Below are 21,927 nucleotides of genomic sequence, written 5' to 3'. Positions count from 1 at the left end.
TTTCACAAATCCTTTAATTTACAAGAAATTTAAATATTTCCCGAGATCGGTCAATTTTGGCTGGACACAATAATAGGTGTACGAAGATAAGTGTTTAAATTAAATCGATATTTAACTATTTTAGGTCTTGTTTTATATTAAATTGCGTGTCTGGCAGCTAATACCGATATTAACTTGCGCCAAGTTCCAATTGGAATGTTGTACCTCCTCTTTTGACAATATCCCAAAGGTGATTTTTATTTTGTCAAAAAGTCTTTCCGACCTCTGTAGGTCCGGGGATTGACTTGGCCACCCAAGAACATCCACACTTTGCTCTCGGAACCAATCCTTTACTACTCGAGAGGCGTGCTTCGGGTCATTATCCTGCTGGAACTTCCATAAAAGTAACATATTATCCTCGGCATATGGTAGCATCACCGTATCCAATAGATCTTTGTATACGAATCTGTCCCATATTCCGTCAATACGATGAATCGGACCAACACCATACCATGAAGAGCAGCCCCATACTATTAGGCTACCACCTCCATGTTTCACAGTTTTACATGTGTACCTGGAATCAAATTCTTTGCCTTTCGGATGACGAACATTCCTTTTGGCATCATTTCCAAATAAATTGATCTTCGTTTCGTCACTCCAGAGGATATACAGCTATTTTTTCTCACCCTCCGGTTCGCACCAGGTTATACGATCTAGTGCAAATTTTTTCCTCATCTGTAAATTTGCCGAACGAAGCAAAGGAACCCTGCGAGCAATCCTACCTAGTAGATTAGCTATTGCCAATCGTCGCCGAACGGTCCGTGATGATACAATATTCCCAATTTCGTTGGCAATCATACTGGAGGACTTGATCGGGTCGCGTTTAACCAACTGAACCATGCGATCGTCGGTCTTAGATGATGATTTTCTGGGTGCTCCCCGAGTTTCACCTATTTTTTTTCGGTTTTATGGCATTGGTTACGAAGATTTGAGATCGTTTCATTAACCTGGCAATGGATTTATATGTTTTTCCCTCATCTCGGAGTCGTCGAATGAGCCTACTCTCCTCCACACTGCAGTGACGACCACGGCCTATCTTATACAATTTTAATGGTTGCTAAGTCTATATTTAGTTATATTTTCCTAATACCTTACCTTCTGCAACCAAATAGTTATCTTAATAAGCTACAGGTTAATGTTTTGCGTCATACACCTATTATTGTGTCCAGCCAAAATTGACCGATTTCGGGAAATATTTAAATTTCTTGTAAATTAAAGGATTTGTGAAACTGTTTTTACTTTTTCTTAAAAGACAATTAATATAAGATTTGAAAAAACTTTGATTGGTTGAGATTAGAGAAGATATGAATTAGAAATTAAAAGTTGAAAAAGAAACAAAAAAGCACACCTATTATTTTGTCTATAAGTGTATACAAAATAAACATAGAATATACAGATTTTATTATATAAATTTGTATTTTTATACATGATTTTTCATGGTAGAGCCCTTCTTTTATCTACTGTAAACTAGAATTACATCTAGTAGTAGTCATTTTGTGTTCGAAGCGTTCAAATGGCCAATCTTCAGATTTAGATGGTGATTTCTTATGTAGTAATATATAGTATCTTAAAATGCGGATGTATGTAAATCTAAATATACTTTCGGTACGCATTGATCGACCAAAAAATGTCTAGTGCTGTCACGAAAACCAGAGACCGAAGCAAATCATAATACATGCTGAAGCTTAAGGGATTGCTCAATCACTGAACCAATACAGCATCCAAATACATATATAGTGGATTATTCCTGATGTCTGTGCTTTTACATAAGACTCAGAGTCTGCCTGTGGTTAAATTCACTATTTATGTGTATTCATAATTGTAAGGGTATTAAATAGACTATATGTATCGTATATGTTTATATATATCTATGCTTATATATAGAAATAAGAATGTATGTATGTAAATATATTTTTATAAGTATGGCTCAATACGACACCGGATTCCCTTTACAGTAGAAATAGTTTTAACATAATTGTTAAATTTATAGAAAGTAATGCTTTTAAAGGGATTGTGTCAAAGTTTGACTTTACTTGTATATCAAACTGATATTTTATCGACTTGGCATGCCGGATAAAATCGCGGTCACATGGTTACTGGGGATAAAAATATCTATTGTTTAAAATGGAAGGAAAAAAAATAAATGGACCGCCCACAATGGCGAAAAATTTTTGTTTGTTCTGTATTGTCCAGCGATCTATTGAAATATATTTTTGAAGTATGTATGGATGTATATAATTTTACACACACACATATACTACACACATAAATACATATACATATATGTATACAATTTATGTTTATGCATACATAAGAGTACATATATATATTCTTTAGAATCATAGTAGTTGTATAACCCTAGAATGTGTATATTACATATATATTTATAATATATGTATTTTTCTTTATATATTTTGAATATAATTAATTTAAATATTTTTAACTGCAAAAAAAGTGAAAAACAAAACACTTTATTTTAAATTTAATCTTCCTTAGAAAGACTTCCCAAATCACTGAGAAAGATTTCAGGAGATAGAACATGCGATGATCCGACCAGCACTTCCCAGTTACGCACAGAGTTAGTAACTTCATAGGCGCATCGCATTTCAGACATACTCACGCCACCCACAATGAAGACAATTAGCCTGGGAACGTTTTTTACTTGCGCCTGAGCCTTGTCCTTGTGCCAATGGCCATAGCGAGCACTAGTTGGCGCATGATAGTTCGTATTTTGTGCCCGACCTTCAAGAAAGGGGAAATGGCGTTGATCTAGCTTATCTTCAATGCAATCCTCCATTATGTCTTTGATTACGGGCGTCCAGCGAGACATCTGATAGGTGCTTTCGGTTATTCGTTCTTTACGCGGCACAGAATATACCTTTTTGCGAGACTAAAAAAGGGCACATTTCAAATTGTTCTTCTTTTTTTTAGAATACTTACATCAGCAATGACATTGATTCCCAGGTAGCTTAAATTGCGAACCATATCCTGATCCTTAGGAGACAACTGGGCATGAGTGAAAAGTTTGGTCAAGTTTTCCTCCGAAATACCGTTTTTGATCATCACATAAAGGGCAATTATTCGAACTTTATCGTAGTTAGAAACATTCTAGAAAGGGGTTTTAGATAGATCATAAATAGTATATGCAAAAGCACTTTACCGCATCCAACAATATAGGCACAATATTCCGCATATGATCCTTAATTTTTTCGCCCTCAGCATCAGTACCCATCGCTAAATCTTGTTCCACACGGCAGAGCTTATCCACATAGTTTTGATACGATTTCATGCAGTCCTCGGCCAAATGCAAATGGGTGGAATACTTAGACAGCTCCTTTTGATACTGCGGCATCTTTTTGATCATTTGCGATAAATCCCGCATTGAGGACTTATCAGCTGTATGCAAAAAAATTAAAAAACCGTTGATTACTGATCAATAATGGGATCTAGGACTTACTGGAACTCATCCGCTTTGAGTCGGTAAACTTTTTTAAATTCTGCGTAACCTGTGTTGACACGACTGCAATGTGCTCGTGGCGCAACTCCACCCACAAGTCGTCGTTTTCATCCAGTAACACCTCCTTCTCAGGTTGGTTGGGTCCAGGAGTATAGCGGTACACATCGTTAACAATTGGTAGTAAATCATAGGCCATAGCCTGAAGTGTAAGCTCATGTAAAAGCGGTGAAACACAATCGAAGCCACGATCCAGAATAAGCAATTGTGAACGTGCTTTTTCCGGACCTTCGCCCATGGTCGGCTCGTCAGCCTTGTAAGCGTCCAGCTTTTGCTGAATCGAAGCAGCCAAATCGATATTTCGATCCCAGTCGCTCCGGTAGCGAACGTTAGGATATTCCCCCAAAGTTGCACACAAAGTGGCAATTTGCTCCGCAATGCGCTCGATGTGCTTGCTTCGAATGGACGCAAATGCCGGGGAGTATAAGCACTGAAACGTGTCAGGCGAGTCCAGCGAATAGACCTGTGTAAGGAGAAAAATTGTATTATTGAGAGAACATTTCAAAGTAAATGTTTATGCAAGTATGCATATTATAGTATAGCTTAGTATAGTATAGTATTACCAAAGACAATATAAGTATAAGATGCGTAACGCTCATACATTTCAATTGCCATATGCAAGACAATTTTTCGGCCAGCGACGAAATTCGCGCCATCTCGCTCGCACAAATTTGAGAGCGTACGAATCTAAAAATATAATCCGCTTGCATGTGTAAGTACACACAGAACAGCAAGTGCGTATGTGTGCGTACTTGTGCTAAGCGGACGATTTTCGAGACGGAAACCTTTTTATGAGTTGAGAAACGAAATTATATACCGGCGTTGAATACGTCGCATCCTGAATACCCTAATGGCAATTATTCCAATGTGATTCATGGAATTTCATGTATTAAATATATTATGTATTTTTTTATATATGTATATCCGATCATCATTATCGAATATACCATCTTAAAATAAATTATCGTTGAAGGGATATACATATACAATATAACAGTTTTTTAATATTGGGGTGGTAAGCGTCTTGCAAAATTAACTTACACTTATAAAGTGAAGGGTATATTTCGACAGCGCTGTAAAAAACGTATGCATGTGCACACATACAGTTGTCGCGACGACTCGGCTCGGCTGTCGCATAGGCAAAGAACCAACTTCGTGTGCCTTCGTATGCTGTATGCATACAAGAGAGCGGCTGGCTCTAGAGCGCTCTCTCTCTCTAAAAAAATTTCAAGAGAGCCTGGAGCCAGCTCTAGAGCCAGCCTCAAAAATTCGTGTGCAGAAATTTCGTATGGCGTTACGCATCTTATACTTATATTGTCTTTGGTATTACATTACTCAACAAAAGAGTTAAGGAGTATATTGTATTTGTGGTAAAAGTGGATGGGTGTAAGGCAGAGAAGGAATCGTTTCCGACCATATAAAGTATATATGTATATTCTTGATCATCATCAATATCCGAGTCTATGTCTGGCTGTCTATCTGTCCGTCTTGATGAGCGCCTAGATCTCAGAGACTATAAGTGCTAGGGCAACCAAATTTTGTTTCCAGACTCATGTGATATCACACTGCTTCAGGTTCCCCCACATCCTCCAGCAAGAGACCACTCATTCTCTTTCTCGCTCGCACACACTCTGCCTGTGCAGTGCGTGACCTTTATGCAGAATCTACATTGTGTATGTATAATTTACATTTTATATGTGGAATCGACATTGGTGATGTAGACAACAGATGTAGCAAAAAAAAAAAATGAATATGTAAAATTTTTTTAATTCTACATAAATGTGAGCTTTGTGAGCTTATACAAATTTATAAGAAAAATTGTATGAAAAATTTGGCAAAGTAACCTTTTTTGAGCAACGAGTATAAAGCCCTATTGTGGATACTGAAAAAATAAGCTTAAAATTAAAAAAAATATGAAAGAAAATCATCACAAATAACGAGAAATTGGAAGTTTATTTATTTGAAGAGCCTAATGGCATAAAGAAAACGAAGGATGACACTTTTTAACATCAATAATCGGAATCAGAGTTGCAATGCATGCAAGTGAAGTTACTCGCACGCATATTAGCACACTTCATATGCATGGGACGATTACACTACCCGACGCACACCGCTTCGTCGTTTCGAACCAAACCAACTTGTTTTGATAGATTTGGGCCTTTAAATATGCTTAGTGATAATTTTTTTGGCAGAAATTTTTTTTAAGAATTTTTGAAAACGGTTTTTTTTATTAAAAGCTTTTTTCAGAGGTAGCGCTTCTTTTTTTCACACAACTTAAGTATCTTTCATTTGGTAATAATGAACTTTCCCATTCTGAAAAGCTAAGAAATGCAGATATAAATAAAACTCAAACACTTTGTGATTTCAGCTTACCATTTCACCACGAATCAAAAATCCTGTGAAGGGTGATATATATGAACTATGGTACCATAATGCGTTTCTATAGTACTTATCTTTAAAATTTTTGATGGCACAGATTCGTCCTTTGTGAAGACGAAAGGGGGCGTGGCAAAATTTTGAAACCAATTTGATTCAGTGTGATCACACATGAGTCTGGAAACAAAATTTGGTTGCACTTATAGTCTCTGAGAACTAGGCGTCAAACAACGTCCGTGGACGTATAGCCAGACATGGCTATATCGACTCGGCTATTGATGCTGATCAAGAATATAAATACTTTATGGGGTCGGAAACGTCTCCTCATCTGCGTTACACAACCACTTTAAACACAAATGCCATATACCATTTAACTCTTCGAGTACGGGTATAATTATGAAAGGGACCAAAACGTGGGGGCAGCAACGTTTTAAGCGGTAAAATGAGATTTTCGGAAATTTTGGTCAATCAATTTTAGATTCGCCGTCTCTCCATAGGTTTTAATATACAATACCTGAAACGACGCCGAATTAAAAATTACATTAAAATAAAGGATCCCAAGACATATTGTTTTTTCGACTTTTTTAAAGTCAAAATTTCGTATAAAAACAAATACCGCACAAAAAATAGTAATTTTAAAAAGTATTAAAAAAAACCTGCCATAGAAAAAAATCCAAAATTGTTCTAAACAAATTTAAAGCTCCCAATCTATCAGAAAAAGTCGGTTTGGTTCGAAGCGGAAGTGATACATCTAGGTCGTTCCGACCTCAGCATGTATATTAAGGTTTTCGTAAAAATCTATCGTTTACTATAAATTTATTTTATGGTAGAAGTAACGAGAAAGATTAAATAAAAAAGTGAGTTTACATTTTGCTTGATTCGTGAAATATATGCGTTCCAGAACAAAAACCGAGCACCAACTTTGTTTCATATTTCACCTAATAGTCAACATGTTTCAGAGATCCAGCTAATTAATAAGAATCTGCGTTCTTATCTTTTTATAGTTTTATATCTTAACAGTTGAAAAAATAATCTAGTGATTGCGAACGATAGTCTTTTTTAAGTGGAATGTACTGTGGATTCAGGGGTACGATACAAATTAACAATATAAAGCGCGTCATATGAATTTTAATCTAAGAGGAGAATATAAAATCTACCGTTTTCTTTGGAAGTGGATTTAAAAACTTTAATTAAAACCAAAACGAGAAGTAACGTGTGAGTCGCTTCTGTAGACGCAACTCTACTTTTATACCCGAACTCAGTCAGTATATAAATATATTAGCTTATTTTACATTTTACATTTTTTTTTGCTACATCTGTTATCTACATCTACAATGTCGATTACACATCTAAAATTTAGATTACACATACACAATGTAGATTATAAATCTTCTCCGCAAAGGTCGTGCATTGCACAGAGCAGAGTATGTGCGAGCGAGAAAGAGAATGACTAGCGTGGTCTGGTGGAGGAGGTGGGGGAAGAAACTGAAAATACATTTCTTTATTCTGGCTATAAAATTGATCCAATCTTCATCAGATTCGGCAATCTGATAGATATGGTAATTCTTTACGATACTGCGACTTTAATTTTATCGTTTCTTTAAAATTGTGGTTGCCATAGAACAGTGTGATATCACAACAAAATTTGGCTGCTCTTTTTCTTATAGTCTCTGAGAACTAGGCGCTCATCGGCACAGACAGATCGATTTTTTTACCAAAAATATAATATACCCCTTAACTCCTTTTGAGTACGAGTATAAAAAAAACGTATTTCCAATAATAGTATATATGAAAATATGCATGTGTATTTCAAGGGTACATGTCATAACGCCCACGGGCGTTATGAGATACAGGAAAATGTCATAGCGCCCACAGGGCTTTATGTCACTTTTTTGTGGGCCTTATGACACTATATCGCCCGAAGCTAATAAAAATTAAACATTTTTATTATAAAACTCATTTTAGGTTAAAATTCACTTATATTACTCCCCAAAACGTAACCTGCCGTAGTCCCAAAAGAAAAATCACGCGATTTTTCATAAATCAAATTTTTGCCTGAATCCTTTTGCAAATAAATGTTGAGATTGAATAATATTGAATTTTAAATAATTGTTGTTGGGTTGTGAGAAGCAACAACATCGAATTTTTTCGAAAGCCAGCAACAATTTTATATTCGCAAGGAACGAAAGCTTCCATTTCGCGTGCACTTTGTTTACAGATCAGTGATAAACTAACTCTTCTAAGCTCGTCATTATGCCGAAAACTTGAAAAATGCTTAGAGACATAACATAATGAACGGTATTTTTCTTATCGGTAATCTCATTGATTCTTGATGCACTTTACAAGTTTTTAAAGGTTTTTAAAGCGCCCATGGGCGCTTCGACACTTTGAGAGTGGGCGCTACGACACTTTTAATAGTGTCTGGGCGCTATGACACGCCCACGTATTTCAATTCATGACGGCAGAATGAAACCTATTCAATATATTATGATTTCTGTAAATTGAGCAAACCAAATTGTTTAAGAACGATCTTAAGAGTTGGATAGAATAAATTTGAGAAAAAAATGTGTGTGTAAGGGGCTATCTCAGCAACGCGTGCATCAAATTGCCTGGTTTTTTTTTTTTCAAATGATAGCTGATAGATGTTTTTATAAAAATTTTGTATGATCGATTTTTTTTTTTTGTTAAACTTTTTTTTTTTTTTTTTTTAATTTCCATTTCTGTAAGTATATTTGTTGCTTTTGAAAATTTGTGCGTTTTAAATCAATCTGTGTGGTTTGTAAAGTTATATGTACAGACTATCAAATTTGCGCCGGCGAACGCGAAATGCGTCACAAGTTGTGGCTTCGAGGAGCCGTGAAAGTATCTTGGCTACTTTACACATAGCAATGAAAATAAATAATCGTCAAAGCACAGCAAGGTCCTGTTCAAATGAACGTCGTAAAATACAATATCTACAAGGTGTTGCGTTTACATACAATAGTGTCACCCCTGAGTCTAATCATTTTTTGAATAATATACGAGAAAACTTCATGCCAACGTTCAAGGTAAGGCAAACCATCGGCCTTAATCAATAACTGTACCGAAGTCAAACAAAGTAAAACAAAGTCGTGTCCGTTAGACCGCTTATAGCTCGAGAACGGCTGGACCACGGCTTGTCTCAATCCAGAATAGCAAAATAACTATCCAGTTGTACGTGGTATGTTCACGTGTCAGCAAATTATCCGCTTTATTTGTACTTGCGGCTGATAAAAAAAAAAACAAAAATGTAGTATATAACAAGGTGCTTCAATGAATAGCTGATTTCGATTCCATTTAAATAACACTACTCGACAAAATTTTACTTTTGATTTAGGCTGTGAACCAAAATGACTTTTTCTGATAGATTTCGGGATTTAAAAATTTTTGTAGTACTTTATTATTATACCCGTACTCAAAAAAGAGTTAAGGGGTATATTAGATTTGTGGTAAAAGTGGATGTGTGTAACGCAGAGAAGGAAACGTTTCCGACCCCATAAAGTATATATATTCTTGATCAGCATCAATAGCCGAGTCGATATAGCCATGTCTGTCTGTCCGTCCGTCCGTCCGTCTTGTTGAGCGCCTGGATCTCAGAGACTATAAGAGTTAGGGTAACCAAATTTGGTTTCCAGACTCATGTGATATCACACTGCTACAAGAGTATTTCACAATTTCGCCCCGCCCCCTTCCGCCCACACAAAGGACGAAACTAACAACGCAGTATCGTAGAGAATGCCCATATCTACCATATTGCCAAATCTGAATCAGATCGGATCATAATTATAGCCAGAATGAAGAAATTAATTTTCAATTGCGTCCCCTGCCCAATCCTGCACACAACAACGCAACTCATTTTCCTTCTCGCTCGCACACTCTGCCGCGTTCAGTGCGCGAGCAACCCCTAGCGGAGGAGATGTAGAATCTAAATGGTACATGTAGAATATACATGTTAGATGTATAATATACATAGTATATGTAGATGTAGATAACAGATGTAGCATTCTAAATAATTATATGCTCAAATATGTACATATATGCTGACTGAGTACGGGTATAAGTAGAGTCGCGTCCCCAGAAGCGACTCACACGTTCCTTCTCGTTTTTTTTTATGGTGTCATTTTTTTTAAAGAATTTTTAAAATCTAGTATTTTTTTTCTTGGTTTTTTTCAGAGGTAGTGCTTCTATTTTGTACATAACTTTAGTATCTTATATCTTGTTGCATAGAACTTTGCAGTTCTGAAAAGCTGACAAACGCAGCTATAAATCCGACCCAGACCTTTTGTACCTGCAGCTTAACGCCTGGAAGATTAAGCTTTCAAATTCAAATTTAATTTTTTGCGGTATTATTTTTTGAAATTTTTACTTTAAAAACTCGGGAAAAGTCGAAAAAAAAATAATTCTTGGCCAACATTTTTGGTTTTAGATAGACGCATTAGCTGGGCGTCGTTTAAGGTATTGCTCATTAGAATCTATGGATAATAAAAAATACAAAATTTTCAAATGCAACCGTATATATTTGACACAACGAAACAGTGAAATTCACTACGAAAATGTAAGCAATTACTCTGAAAATTCGTTTATGAATGCTCTGCAAAACTCATGCAGGACAGTTGGCTGACAGCCTTCCGACTGTTCGGAACGCCTCGTTGTTTTCGGGTATATCTTTTTCCCAAAATGTCCCGAACCGCTTCTCAAGAAACATAGAAAATATATTTGCATTTAAAACAAGGATTGGAGTTAGTAGAAGCAGTCGCAAACGACAACGCTTCAGTGTCTTCAAAACAGATATCCATTTTAATATCTCCTCGTCATCATCATCTATGTTCAGCAACATGATTAGTTTGTTCTAGAATATATTTTGATGCTAGATCACATTCACAACCATTGCAATATTATGAATATTCATTTTAATTATAATAGTAAATAAATTTTCCGCCGCACCAAATTGTGTGCATCAGCTGTTTTTAATGGATGGTGAATGGTGCCAGTGGGAATCGGAGTTTCACATTTGTCAATAATTCCTACTGTTCCTCATAGACGTTTCACAAATTTGGAAGTAGGTCTTCCTGTTACGCAACTTTAAAAAGTCAAAATTTTGGGAAAAATACCGCAAAAATATGATGAAATTTGAATTTGAAAGCTGAATATCTTCCAGGCGTTAAGCTGCAGATACAAAGTGTCTGGGTATGATTTATAGTTGCATTGGGCAGCTTTTCAGAACTGTTAAGTTCTATGCAACCATATGTAAGATACTTAAGTTATGTGAAAAAAAAAGCATTAATTTAACGTAAAATTATTTTTGAGTTGTTTTGGTCAAACGGCACCAAATTGACCGTTTATCCATAGATTCTGATGAGCAATAGCTTAAACGACGCCCAATGCGTCTATCTAAAACTAAAAAATGTTGGCCAAGTATTATTTTTTGTTTACTTATCCCGAGTTTTTAAAATCAAAATTTCGAGAAAAAAAACCGCAAAAAATCAAATTTGAATTTGAAAGCTTAATATCTTCCAGGCGTTAAGCTGCAGATACAAAAAGTCTACGTCGGATTTATAGCTGCGTTTGTCAGTTTTTTAAAACTGCATAGTTCTATGAAACCAGATATAAAATACTTAAGTTATGTGAAAAATAGAAGCATTACCTCTGAAAAAAAAAACAAAAAAAAATTCTTAAAAAAAAAACTACACCATAAAAAAAAACCATAATTCGTTAAAAAATTGTAAACCCCGAAATCTATAAGAATCTAAATTTTGGGCCACAGCCTAATTCTAATGTTGACTAGTGTAATCATATTGAAATTTAAACTATCTGTGTTTTATTATCACTCTGAAGTTTATCTGACGTTTTTAAATTGGGGCGAGACAAAGTTTGTCCGCTAGTATTATATTACATATATTAGATAATTATAATGACCAAATCTACCAGATTGCCGAATTTTGATCAGATCGGATTATTATTATAGACAGAATGAAGTTAATTTTTCGTTTTGGCGGGAGTTTTGGCGTGGTCAATTTTACATTTGAAGAAAAAAGTGAATTTCGTATGGGGAATCAAGGAAAAGCTTTATAAAATACTTTGGGATATTTTCTCCATAGTTTTTAGTGGTAAAAAAGTGGTTTACTGTATTTCCTTGTACTCGTCCAAACACAAACGATGCCGCACATCCGAACAGACCATATACCCGATACTTATATACTTATACCCGAAAAAAAATTTAAATGTGGTGTTAGCCGGTCGGTGCCGCATTTGCTCATAATTTGCTCGATTATAATCGACCACCAACGACCTCGTAAGACAACTTCGATAGAGTGTTTCGTAAAAGTGGACAAACCGTGCATCAACAACAACACACCAGAGACTAAAGCAGTCAAAACCATTGGTTCCTCAGGGCAAAAGAAGGCCAAAGTGGGTTTTTCCACTTGCGGAATTAACCACACTGATTACACAACCCAAAAAATTTAACTTTTTCTTACCGCTGTTTACCAAAATGACTATTTCTAATAGATTTCGGGATTTCAAATTTCCACCAGGACAGTGCAAGGGTGGAGACATGTGCAGTTTTCATTGCAAAAATTAATGAATTAGGCTACGAATTGCTCCCTCACCCACCCTATTTTCTGGATTTCGTCCCTAGTGATTTTTTTTTGTTTTCAAACCTCGGGAAAAGATTTGAGTCCAATGATGAAAAAAGCTGTTTTCCACCAGGACAGTGCAAGGGTGGAGACATGTGCAGGTTTCATTGCAAAAATTAATGAATTCGGCTACAAATTGTTCCCTCCCCACCCTATTTTCTGGATTTCGTCCCTAGTGATTTTTTTTTGTTTTCAAACCTCGGGAAAAAATTTGAGTTCAATGATGAAGTCATCTAACAAAAAAAAAAGCCTATTTTGACGACATCGACAGAACCTATTTTTTTTAAGGGATAAACCAATAGGAGAAATTCTGGAAAAAGTATATAGAGGTAAAACACGATTATGTAAGATACAAATTTTCTTAGATAGGCCGATTAGTTAACAGCCCACCCTACTGGCACACTACTGGTCAAAATAAGAATTACACTAGTGAAATTGATAATTTTTTAAGGATTTTATCAGGATTTGGACAAAGGTTTGTTATTTTTTATTGAATCCTAGCATATTTAAGTACATGATGTTAAAAAAAAATTCTTTAGATGGGCCGAAAAAAGCATTGTACTGAAGAAAAAAAGAAGATTGCCATAAATCTTCAAAAAGAAGGGAAAAGTCTTCGGGATATTGCCAAAAGTCTTTGACGATCGGTTTGTTTTGTTCAGAATGCCTTAAAATCAAAAGTGCTAACTGAAAATCGAGGACGGAAGAAAAAATCTTCACCAACAACGGACAGCCGCATCGTATGTCTTGCAAAAAAGGATGTCTTGCATGGCCATTTCAGCTTAAATTGGAAATGTAATATCATCTCGAACAGTTCGTCCGGTTAAGCACGGAGGCGGTTGCATAATTGTCTGGGGCTGTTTTTCTTGGCATGGCGTTGGGCCGATACATCGCATAACTGATACTATGGTTAAATTTTGGATATAAAAACATTTTGACTGACATTATGCAACCATATTCTGAGAAAAACAGGACAATGACCCAACACACATCTCAAAGCTGGTCGAGGATTGGTTCACAGAAAAAAAGGTCAACGTTATGAATTGGCCAAGTCAGTAAACCCATTGAAAACTTATGGGGAGACTTAAAACGGCGAATTGAAACAAATACCTTTCGAAATGCCCAAGGATTGTGGGAATTTGTCCAAAAAACCTGGTATGAGATTCCAGTGGAGACTTGCCGCATACTTATTGCCAGTACGCCAAAAAGAATCGCCAAAGTGATACAAAATAAGGGTGGCTATTCCGGATACTTACATAGGATTATAAATAATAACAAACGAGAAGGAATGTCCGAGTCGCTTCTGGGGACGCGACTCTACTTATACCCGTACTCAGTCAGTATATACATTTTTGAGCATATGATTTCGGCAATCTGGTAGATATGGGCATTCTCTACGATACTGCGGGTTTAGTTTTACCGTATCTTTAAAATTGTGCCTGCCACAGATTTTCGTCCTTTGTGGGGGCGGAAGGGGGCGGGGCGAAATTTTGAAATACACTTGTAGCAGTGTGATATCACATGAGTCTGGAAACCAAATTTGGTTGCCCTAGCTCTTATAGTCTCTGAGATCCAGGCGTCAAACAAGACGGACAGACGGACAGACAGACATGGCTCTATCGACTCGGCTATTGATGCTGATCAAGAATATATATACTTTATGGGGTCGGAAACGTTTCCTTCTCTGCGTTACACACATCCACTTTTACCACAAATCTAATATACCTCTTAACTCTTTTTTGAGTACGGGTATAATAATTCTACCGATATTTTTAGTGTAAAAGTCACAGATTATGAAAAGTTCTTTTTATATAAAATATATTGCATTAAAAAAGAAAAGATTTGCTATTCTTTGAGAATTTTCAGCCTACTTTTGAAATACAACATTAAATCAGCAATATATTAATTTCTGTCTGTGTTCTGAGATGAATTCTATTTGTAACCTAACAGGTCTTTTTCATCAAAAATCAAATATTTTGATATTATATTGATTTTTTAAACTAGAACATACTTCTGATGTTTAGATGATGTTAAACAAGGCTCAAAATAATAAAAATTCGAAATAAAAATCTTCTGGAACTGTTTTTCAACTTCCCACGGGATAGGTTGTATTGATGGTATTGGCGCAGCTTTACGCAACTGTGAGGTGTAAAACCGACCATATGGTGCATCAGATGAAGTGATGATTTCTTTAGTGCGCGCTTTAGTGAGGCTGGCAAAATTTTTTCAAAAAGTAAACAAACAAAGCTTAGCATAAATTTATTGTGGATTATCAATTTATAGGTTTGAAACTATTTATTAAAAATTAGTTTATGACGTTTTGATAATTTTAAACTAACACATGTAGCTTAAAATAGCTCTACAAATTGACCTTTGGAAAATTCTGGTTCAAAACACGCATTGCAGTGTTTGCTCGAAAGCGCTTAAGTTTGAATTCCTTTTAATTTACATTCTTAAAGGAATGTTTTTTCTATTGGGTACAACGAAAAAGTCGCTACCAAAAGCAGTTGACAAATACATTTTTTCCAATGTGTTCAATAAAAATAATTATTCTCAACAATAATATAAAGAAGTACAACAAAGGATACGATATTTTTTAAAACAGTTAAATTTTCGTATCTAAATGAATAAAAAACATCATAAAACTTTAATATGTATGAGTCATACATATGTATGCTATGGAGTTCTGATGCATAAAATTATCTTTAAGATTGTATCATATATTTGAAAATTTTTGACCGATCGGTCCTATAGCTGCCTTATGATTCGATTCGATCCGATTCGAACAAAATTTGGTAGAGTCATCCGGCTCATAAAAGTCGTATTAAGTTCCAAATTACATCGCAATATATTTTAAACTACGCGTTTCTTTAATTTAATGCCGCTAGCTAGATTGTCCGTTTCGCCCACTGTGCATAGAAGAGGTTACTTACTGTGATTTTTCTGATATAAAGTATATTTTGAACACACCTGCGATGTTAATAGCGCGAAAAGTGTAAATGATACAAAATGTCAGCGCACCAAAATCAAGTTATTAATGGAGTTTTAATACTTCAAAACAAGGATACAATCTATACTTTTTTTGTTTTTCAGTTAAAAATAATATTTCATGAAGTTTAATAGACAGACACCTTTTTTCTTGTCAAAAAAGAAAATAAAAAATGGGTTTTGGCATAATTAAAATATAATTTATTACTTTCATCCTTAAACTACAAAATGTTGTACTACTCGTTAAAACTAGTCAACCAGAGAAGCAGACTTTTTCGAAAGTTGCGCAACTGGAAAACCTACTTCCACATTTGTGTAACGTCTATGAGGAACGGTAGGAATTATTGACAAATGTGAAACTCCGATTCCCACTGGCACCATTCACCATCCATGAAAAACAGCTGATGCACACAAATTGGTGCGGCGGAAAATTTATTTACTTTTATAATTAAAATGAATATTCATAATATTGCAATGGTTGTGAATGTGATCTAGCATCAAAATATATTCTAGAACAAACTAATCATGTTGCTGAACATAGATGATGATGACGAGGAGATATTAAAATGGATATCTGTTTTGAAGACACTGAAGCGTTGTCGTTTGCGACTGCTTCTACTAACTCCAATCCTTGTTTTAAATGCAAATATATTTTCTATGTTTTTTGAGAAGCGGTTCGGGACATTTTGGGAAAAAGATATACCCGAAAACAACGAGGCGTTCCGAACAGTCGGAAGGCTGTTAGCCAACTGACCTGCATGAGTTTTGCAGAGCATTCATAAACGAATTTTCAGAGTAATTGTTTACATTTTCGTAGTGAATTTCACTGTTTCGTTATGTCAAATATATACGGTTGCATTTGAAAATGTTATATTTTCTATTATGCATAGATTTTAATTAACAATACTTATACGACGCCTAATTAATGCGTCTATCTAAAACCAAAAATGTTGGCCAAAAATTATTTTTATTTCGACTTTTCCCGAGTTTTTTAAGTCAAAATTTTGAGAGAGAACAAAAAAAAAAAATACCGAAAAAAATGATGAAATTTGAATTTGAAAGCTTAATATCTTCCAGGCGTTAAGCTGCAGATACAAAGGGTCTGGGTCGGATTTATAGCTGCGTTTGTCAGCTTTTCAAAACTGCAAAGCTTTATTCAACCAGATATAAGATACTTATGTTATGTGAAAAATAGAAGCGGTACCTCTGAAAAAAAAAACCATATTTTAAAAAATTCTTTAAAAAAAACCACACCATAAAAAAAAACCATAATTCCATAATACCATAAATCTATAAGAATCTATATTTTGGGCCACAGCCTAATTCTAGTGTTGACTAGTGTTATCGAATAGAATTAGGAACATCCCAGATGGATGGTGGAATAACTGGGAATTTTTAGGAGCGGCAAAACCTTACGGGCCATCCCCGAAATGGATCGTGGATGGTCGCCTGTGGGAATAGGCTGTATTAAACGTTCACAACCCTTAAAAATCAACGCGTACAGAAAAATCTATATGAACACAATATTTCAATACAGATTTGAAATTTTGAATGCAAATACAATAAATATTAAAAATACAGTTTCATGTGTTATTGCGAAAATTTCCGTTAAAATATGTGTGCGAATGTAACGTAACAGTGCGCGATTTTGCCCACATACTAAGTGCCTATTCATGGAGAATATAATAAAATGTTTTTGTCGACTATTTAACTTTTAAGTTAGTTAACAGTTTAAATTTGTATAATTTTATTGTTTTTCATTTACCAGAAGATCAATGAATGAAGTTGCATCATTAAATATTTTATTTTATTCTTATTTATAGAATGAGATTGTTTTGAAAAATTTCGTCGTTATGTCCGAAACATGTCTTTAACGGACTAAAAATAAGCATGACCATTTAGGGTTAAAGTACAAATTTTGAAACAATTACCTCTCAAAAATGATTAATTTTGATATTTCCCAGAAGGTGAGCTGAAGCCACAAAGTGTTCAGGTACATTTTTTTAGCTGCATTTATTAGCTTTTCAGAATGGCATTGCAACCAGATGTAAATACTTAGGTTATGTGAAAAAGGAAGCGCTACCTCTGAGAAAAGCGTTAAAAAATACGCTTTTTTTGTAAATTCTTAAAAAAGTTCTGCTATAGAAAAAAACCATAAGTCTTAAACAAAAATTAAAGCCCCAAATCTTGAAGAAGTCATACTTATTACCGTCAACGACTACAGACGTATTTTTGTATCGCTCCGCGGTGAAAATCAATTAAATCAATTAATCGCGATTAATCATAAATTAATTCGCGAAAAAGCGCTCGGAGTAGGCATGGGTACTAGTGATCTTGCTGCCCATGAATACCATCCAATCGAGTAATAAAGATTAATAGAAATAATAGAAAAGAACAAATGTCAACGTTTAAGAGCACCAGCACCAAGCACTGTAACCAAAGCCAAAATGAGCCAAGCCCGGCAACAACAACAAGACGAGCGTCGGCTCTCGCAAGCAAAAAACAACGCGTACTTCTCTATACGCTCGCCAAAGGCAGCAGTACCAACAAAAACTGCATCACTGCAAGTGAACGAGGAGAGAGCACGCTCTCTCTCCCCTGCATTGCAAAGTGGGTCATGGAGTGCTCAGTGCCCATCCCCCGACTCGTACTGCCTAACCAGCGATTTGATAATATCGACAACAACTAGTACAATGCCCTCGCTCAAAACTGTGTCTTCGACCACAACAACCACAACAACAACCACTGCAATTGCTCAGCGCCCGATACTGTCGACCCACTGCGACAAGCCCCAACTCTCCCAGCCAATAAGTTCAAAAAATGCTAATGGAGCGTTAATTCAGACTGGGCTCGATCGCTATGTGCAAATCAAAAGAAAATTGAGCCCACAAAATGTGAAGAACAACAAGGCAGCTAAAATAACTAAAAAAAACCGAGAACACTGTGACACATAAGGCACTAGCAAACAATAGATTTGCGATACTAAGTGTCCCAAATGAAGATGAGATCACCTAAACACACAAGGCCAACAAATTAAGACCGCCACCTATTTATGTTCGACAGGCAAATTGTGCTGAACTGGTAAAAAAAAAAAAACTGATACAATTGGCGCAAACACATTCTATGTCACGTCCATAAGAAGGGGTAACATAAATGAAATAAAAATACAAGTCAATGACGAACAAAACTATCGATCAGTTGCGAAATACCTCGAAAATGAAAAAATGAATTACTACACCTACCAACATAAAAGTAGCAAAGGATTACAAGTGGTTATCAAAGGAATCGAACCAACAGTCCCAATCAATGAGATAATAAATGGACTTAACGATAAGGGCTTTGAAGTCAAAATGGCTATGAACATAATAAATGTAAATAAAACTCCCCAGCGAATGTTCAAAGTAGAACTGACATCTGAAAGTATGCATATAAGTAAAAATGAAGTTCACCCAATATACAAGCTTCAATATCTACTGCACCGTAGGATCACCGTTGAGGAACCACACAAACGAAATGGACCTGTCCAATGCACAAATTACCAGGAATATGGACACACGAAAACCTATTGCACTCTACGGGCAGTCTGCGTTGCCTGTGGTGATGTTCATCTCACTGAGGCCTGCCCCGTAAATAAGGAGGACCCATCTGCCAAAAAATGTAGCAACTGTGGGGGAAACCATACTGCCAACTATAGAGGTTGTCCTGTCTATAAAGAATTGAAAAACCGCCTAAACCAACAAATAACTGCAGCTCGAAACCCGGTCGTCCGATAAAACTTAACATATATACCATCAACTACGACTTCATGAGTTTCTTTTGCTCAGGCGTTAAGTTACAACAACGGGTTGTACGCCTCAGTCTCTAAGCCGACACTTCAACCAACCACAGCTGGAATAATGCAGAATCAGGCATCAAATCAGATCCCAGAAATCTCTGCCCAACATACCCCTGCTAATCTATCCAAATTGTCTAGTGGAATTGAATCAATGCTGGTAACTATAACAAACACAATGGTAGCAATACAACAAACGATGCAGGAGCTTATGCGCAACCAAAATCTCCTCCTGGAGCTCCTAATCAAACAGAAATCTGTTTAAATGTCCTGTCTAAATAGATGTTTCTGGAATGCAAATGGCATTTCGCAGCACAAATGCGAGCTCTTACAGTTCCTCGCTCAACACGACATTGACGCCATGCTCATATCAGAGACTCACCTAACAAATAGAAACTATTTTCACCTCGATGGCTATAACTTCTATGCGACAAATCATCCCGATGGTAAGGCACATGGAGGTACTGGCGTTCTGATCAAGAATCGCATTAGGCATTATCCATTGCCTTCATTTGCTACACCTTATCTACAGGCAACAGCAATTCATATTGAAATTCAGAGCGGCTACCTAAACCTAGCCGCAGTATACTGCCCACCACGCTTCTGCATTTCCGAAACAGAATTTGTAACATTTGTAACATAAACGGTGCCATCCCGACTTACCACTTTGGATTTCGCGAAAAACACGGAACCATTGAACAAGTAAACCGTATAACCTCTGAGATACGAAATGCATTTGAAAGACGGGAGTATTGCTCCGCTGTTTTTCTGGATGTCGCCCAGGCTTTCGATCGCGTTTGGTTAGATGGCTTTATCCACAAAATCAAAATATTACTTCCACAGAACATCCATGGAATATTGGAGTCATACCTACAGCAAAGAAGTTTCGCAGTACGATGCAAAGATTTCCTCTCTGAATATCATCCAATTGAAGCTGGTGTACTGCAAGGCAGCGTGCTTGGACCGACACTGTATATAATATTCACAGCAGATCTACCGACAAACAGCCTAACAACAACTTCGACATTTGCTGATGATACTGCCATATTAAGTCGCTCCAAGTGCCCAAGAAGGGCCACGGATCACTTATCATCTCATCTGGTGGCCTTAGAAAAATGGCTAGCAGACTGGAGGATACATGTAAATGAGCAAAAGTGCAAGCATGTCACCTTCACGTTAAATAGACAAACTTGCCCTCCATTATGTCTGAACATTATCAACATTCCACAAACCACCGAAGTAACATACCTTGGTGATCATCTGGATAGAAGGCTTACTTGGCGTAAACACATCGAAGCGAAGAGAAATCTACTTAAATTTAAAGCTAGTAATCTACATTGGCTAATAAACACCCGTTCACCACTAAAACTGGAGTACAAAGTACTTTTGTACAATGCAGTTCTCAAACCCATCTGGACATACGGCTCCGAGCTATGGGGAAATGCTTGCGTTAGTAATTTAGAAATAATCCAGAGAGCTCAATCGAAGATACTAAGAACTATCACTGGGGTACCATGGTACATACGGAATGAAAATATACATAAAGACTTAAATGTAGGATCAGTTAAAGATGAAATTGCCAAAGTGAAAGCAAAGTCCCAGGCCAAGCTTCAAGCCCATCCTAATAGACTTGCGCAGTCTTTAACTTGGCACACTAGCCATACACGACTCCGGCGAAGAGACCTTCCCACCCAGCAATAATACTTAGCTAGGGACGTACTCTAAGTAATTAAGCGTAATTAATTAAATAAATATATTAGGCTAAGATTTGTATACTTGTCGTAAGTCTCTAATAGGGAAGATTCAATAAATGAAATCCCGTAATAATAAAAAAAAAAATCTTGAAGAAAATGTCGGTTTGGTTCGAAGCCTAAATAAAAAGTTCAATTTTTTTGAGTAGTGTAATTCAGATTCTTCGAAAGGTCGAAGGAAAAATAAAATTCTAGTGAATCTGAGTGGTCGCGCATATTCTCAGTTGAGTCAAAATTTAATTCCGTTGGATCCGATGGAATTTCAAGGCGCACTGGAATCCACAAGTCGATTTATTTACTCTCTGTGCTGTACTCTGTACACGCGTTAGTGCCAGCTCATACAAAAAGCCTCTGTTATGTTTACCAGAGATTTACCGATAATTATCGGTTATAACCAAATCAGGCTGCCACAGCTGTTCGGAGGAATTCACTATTTTTTGTTGCCCTGACCAATTTTTTTAAATCCGATTTTGAGTTTGGTTTAAATAAAAATTATTATAAAAAGGTCATAAACTCAAAAGCCCAGGTAATGGTGTCGAATTCATGTCAATGCATCATTGTCATTTATTTTTTTCCTTTTGCAATTCATTTCGGGGAGAATAATGCCGTATTGAAAACGGAAAAGTCTTGCGTTTTATCGTGTTATCGATAGCCAAATCTGGCTGCCGCAGCTGTTAAGATGAATTCACTTTTTCTTTTTGCACTGACCAATACACCACTATAGAATCAGTACAGAACAATTTTTTTTTCTCTGCGTAGTCTTAACTGGAATGCAAT

At 36.1% G+C, this 21,927-nt stretch overlaps 1 protein-coding gene across 3 annotated transcripts in view; it reads right to left on the bottom strand.

Annotated features, from left to right (window-relative positions):
• Positions 1–2,494: 2,494 nt before the first annotated feature.
• LOC111080954 (protein ROP) overlaps positions 2,495–21,927 on the bottom strand; it is a 33,655-nt gene continuing 14,222 nt past the window's right edge. For 2 of the 3 annotated variants that reach the window (XM_041595401.1, XM_041595403.1), the window contains exons 5-8: positions 3,497–4,016; positions 3,200–3,435; positions 2,980–3,147; positions 2,495–2,929 (exon numbers count right to left, since the gene is read on the bottom strand). In XM_041595401.1, the coding sequence (XP_041451335.1) occupies positions 2,522–2,929; positions 2,980–3,147; positions 3,200–3,435; positions 3,497–4,016 (1,332 nt within the window). In that variant the 3' untranslated portion in view covers positions 2,495–2,521. The remainder of the gene's footprint in view (positions 2,930–2,979; positions 3,148–3,199; positions 3,436–3,496; positions 4,017–21,927) is intronic. The other variant, XM_041595404.1, reaches the window with a different exon arrangement.

The sequence above is a fragment of the Drosophila obscura genome, unplaced genomic scaffold (genome assembly GCF_018151105.1).
Source record: "Drosophila obscura isolate BZ-5 IFL unplaced genomic scaffold, ASM1815110v1 contig_58, whole genome shotgun sequence".
Classification (NCBI taxonomy): domain Eukaryota; kingdom Metazoa; phylum Arthropoda; class Insecta; order Diptera; family Drosophilidae; genus Drosophila; species Drosophila obscura.
Note: the sequence above shows the minus strand (reverse complement) of the source record. Positions and strands in the feature narration are given on the sequence as shown.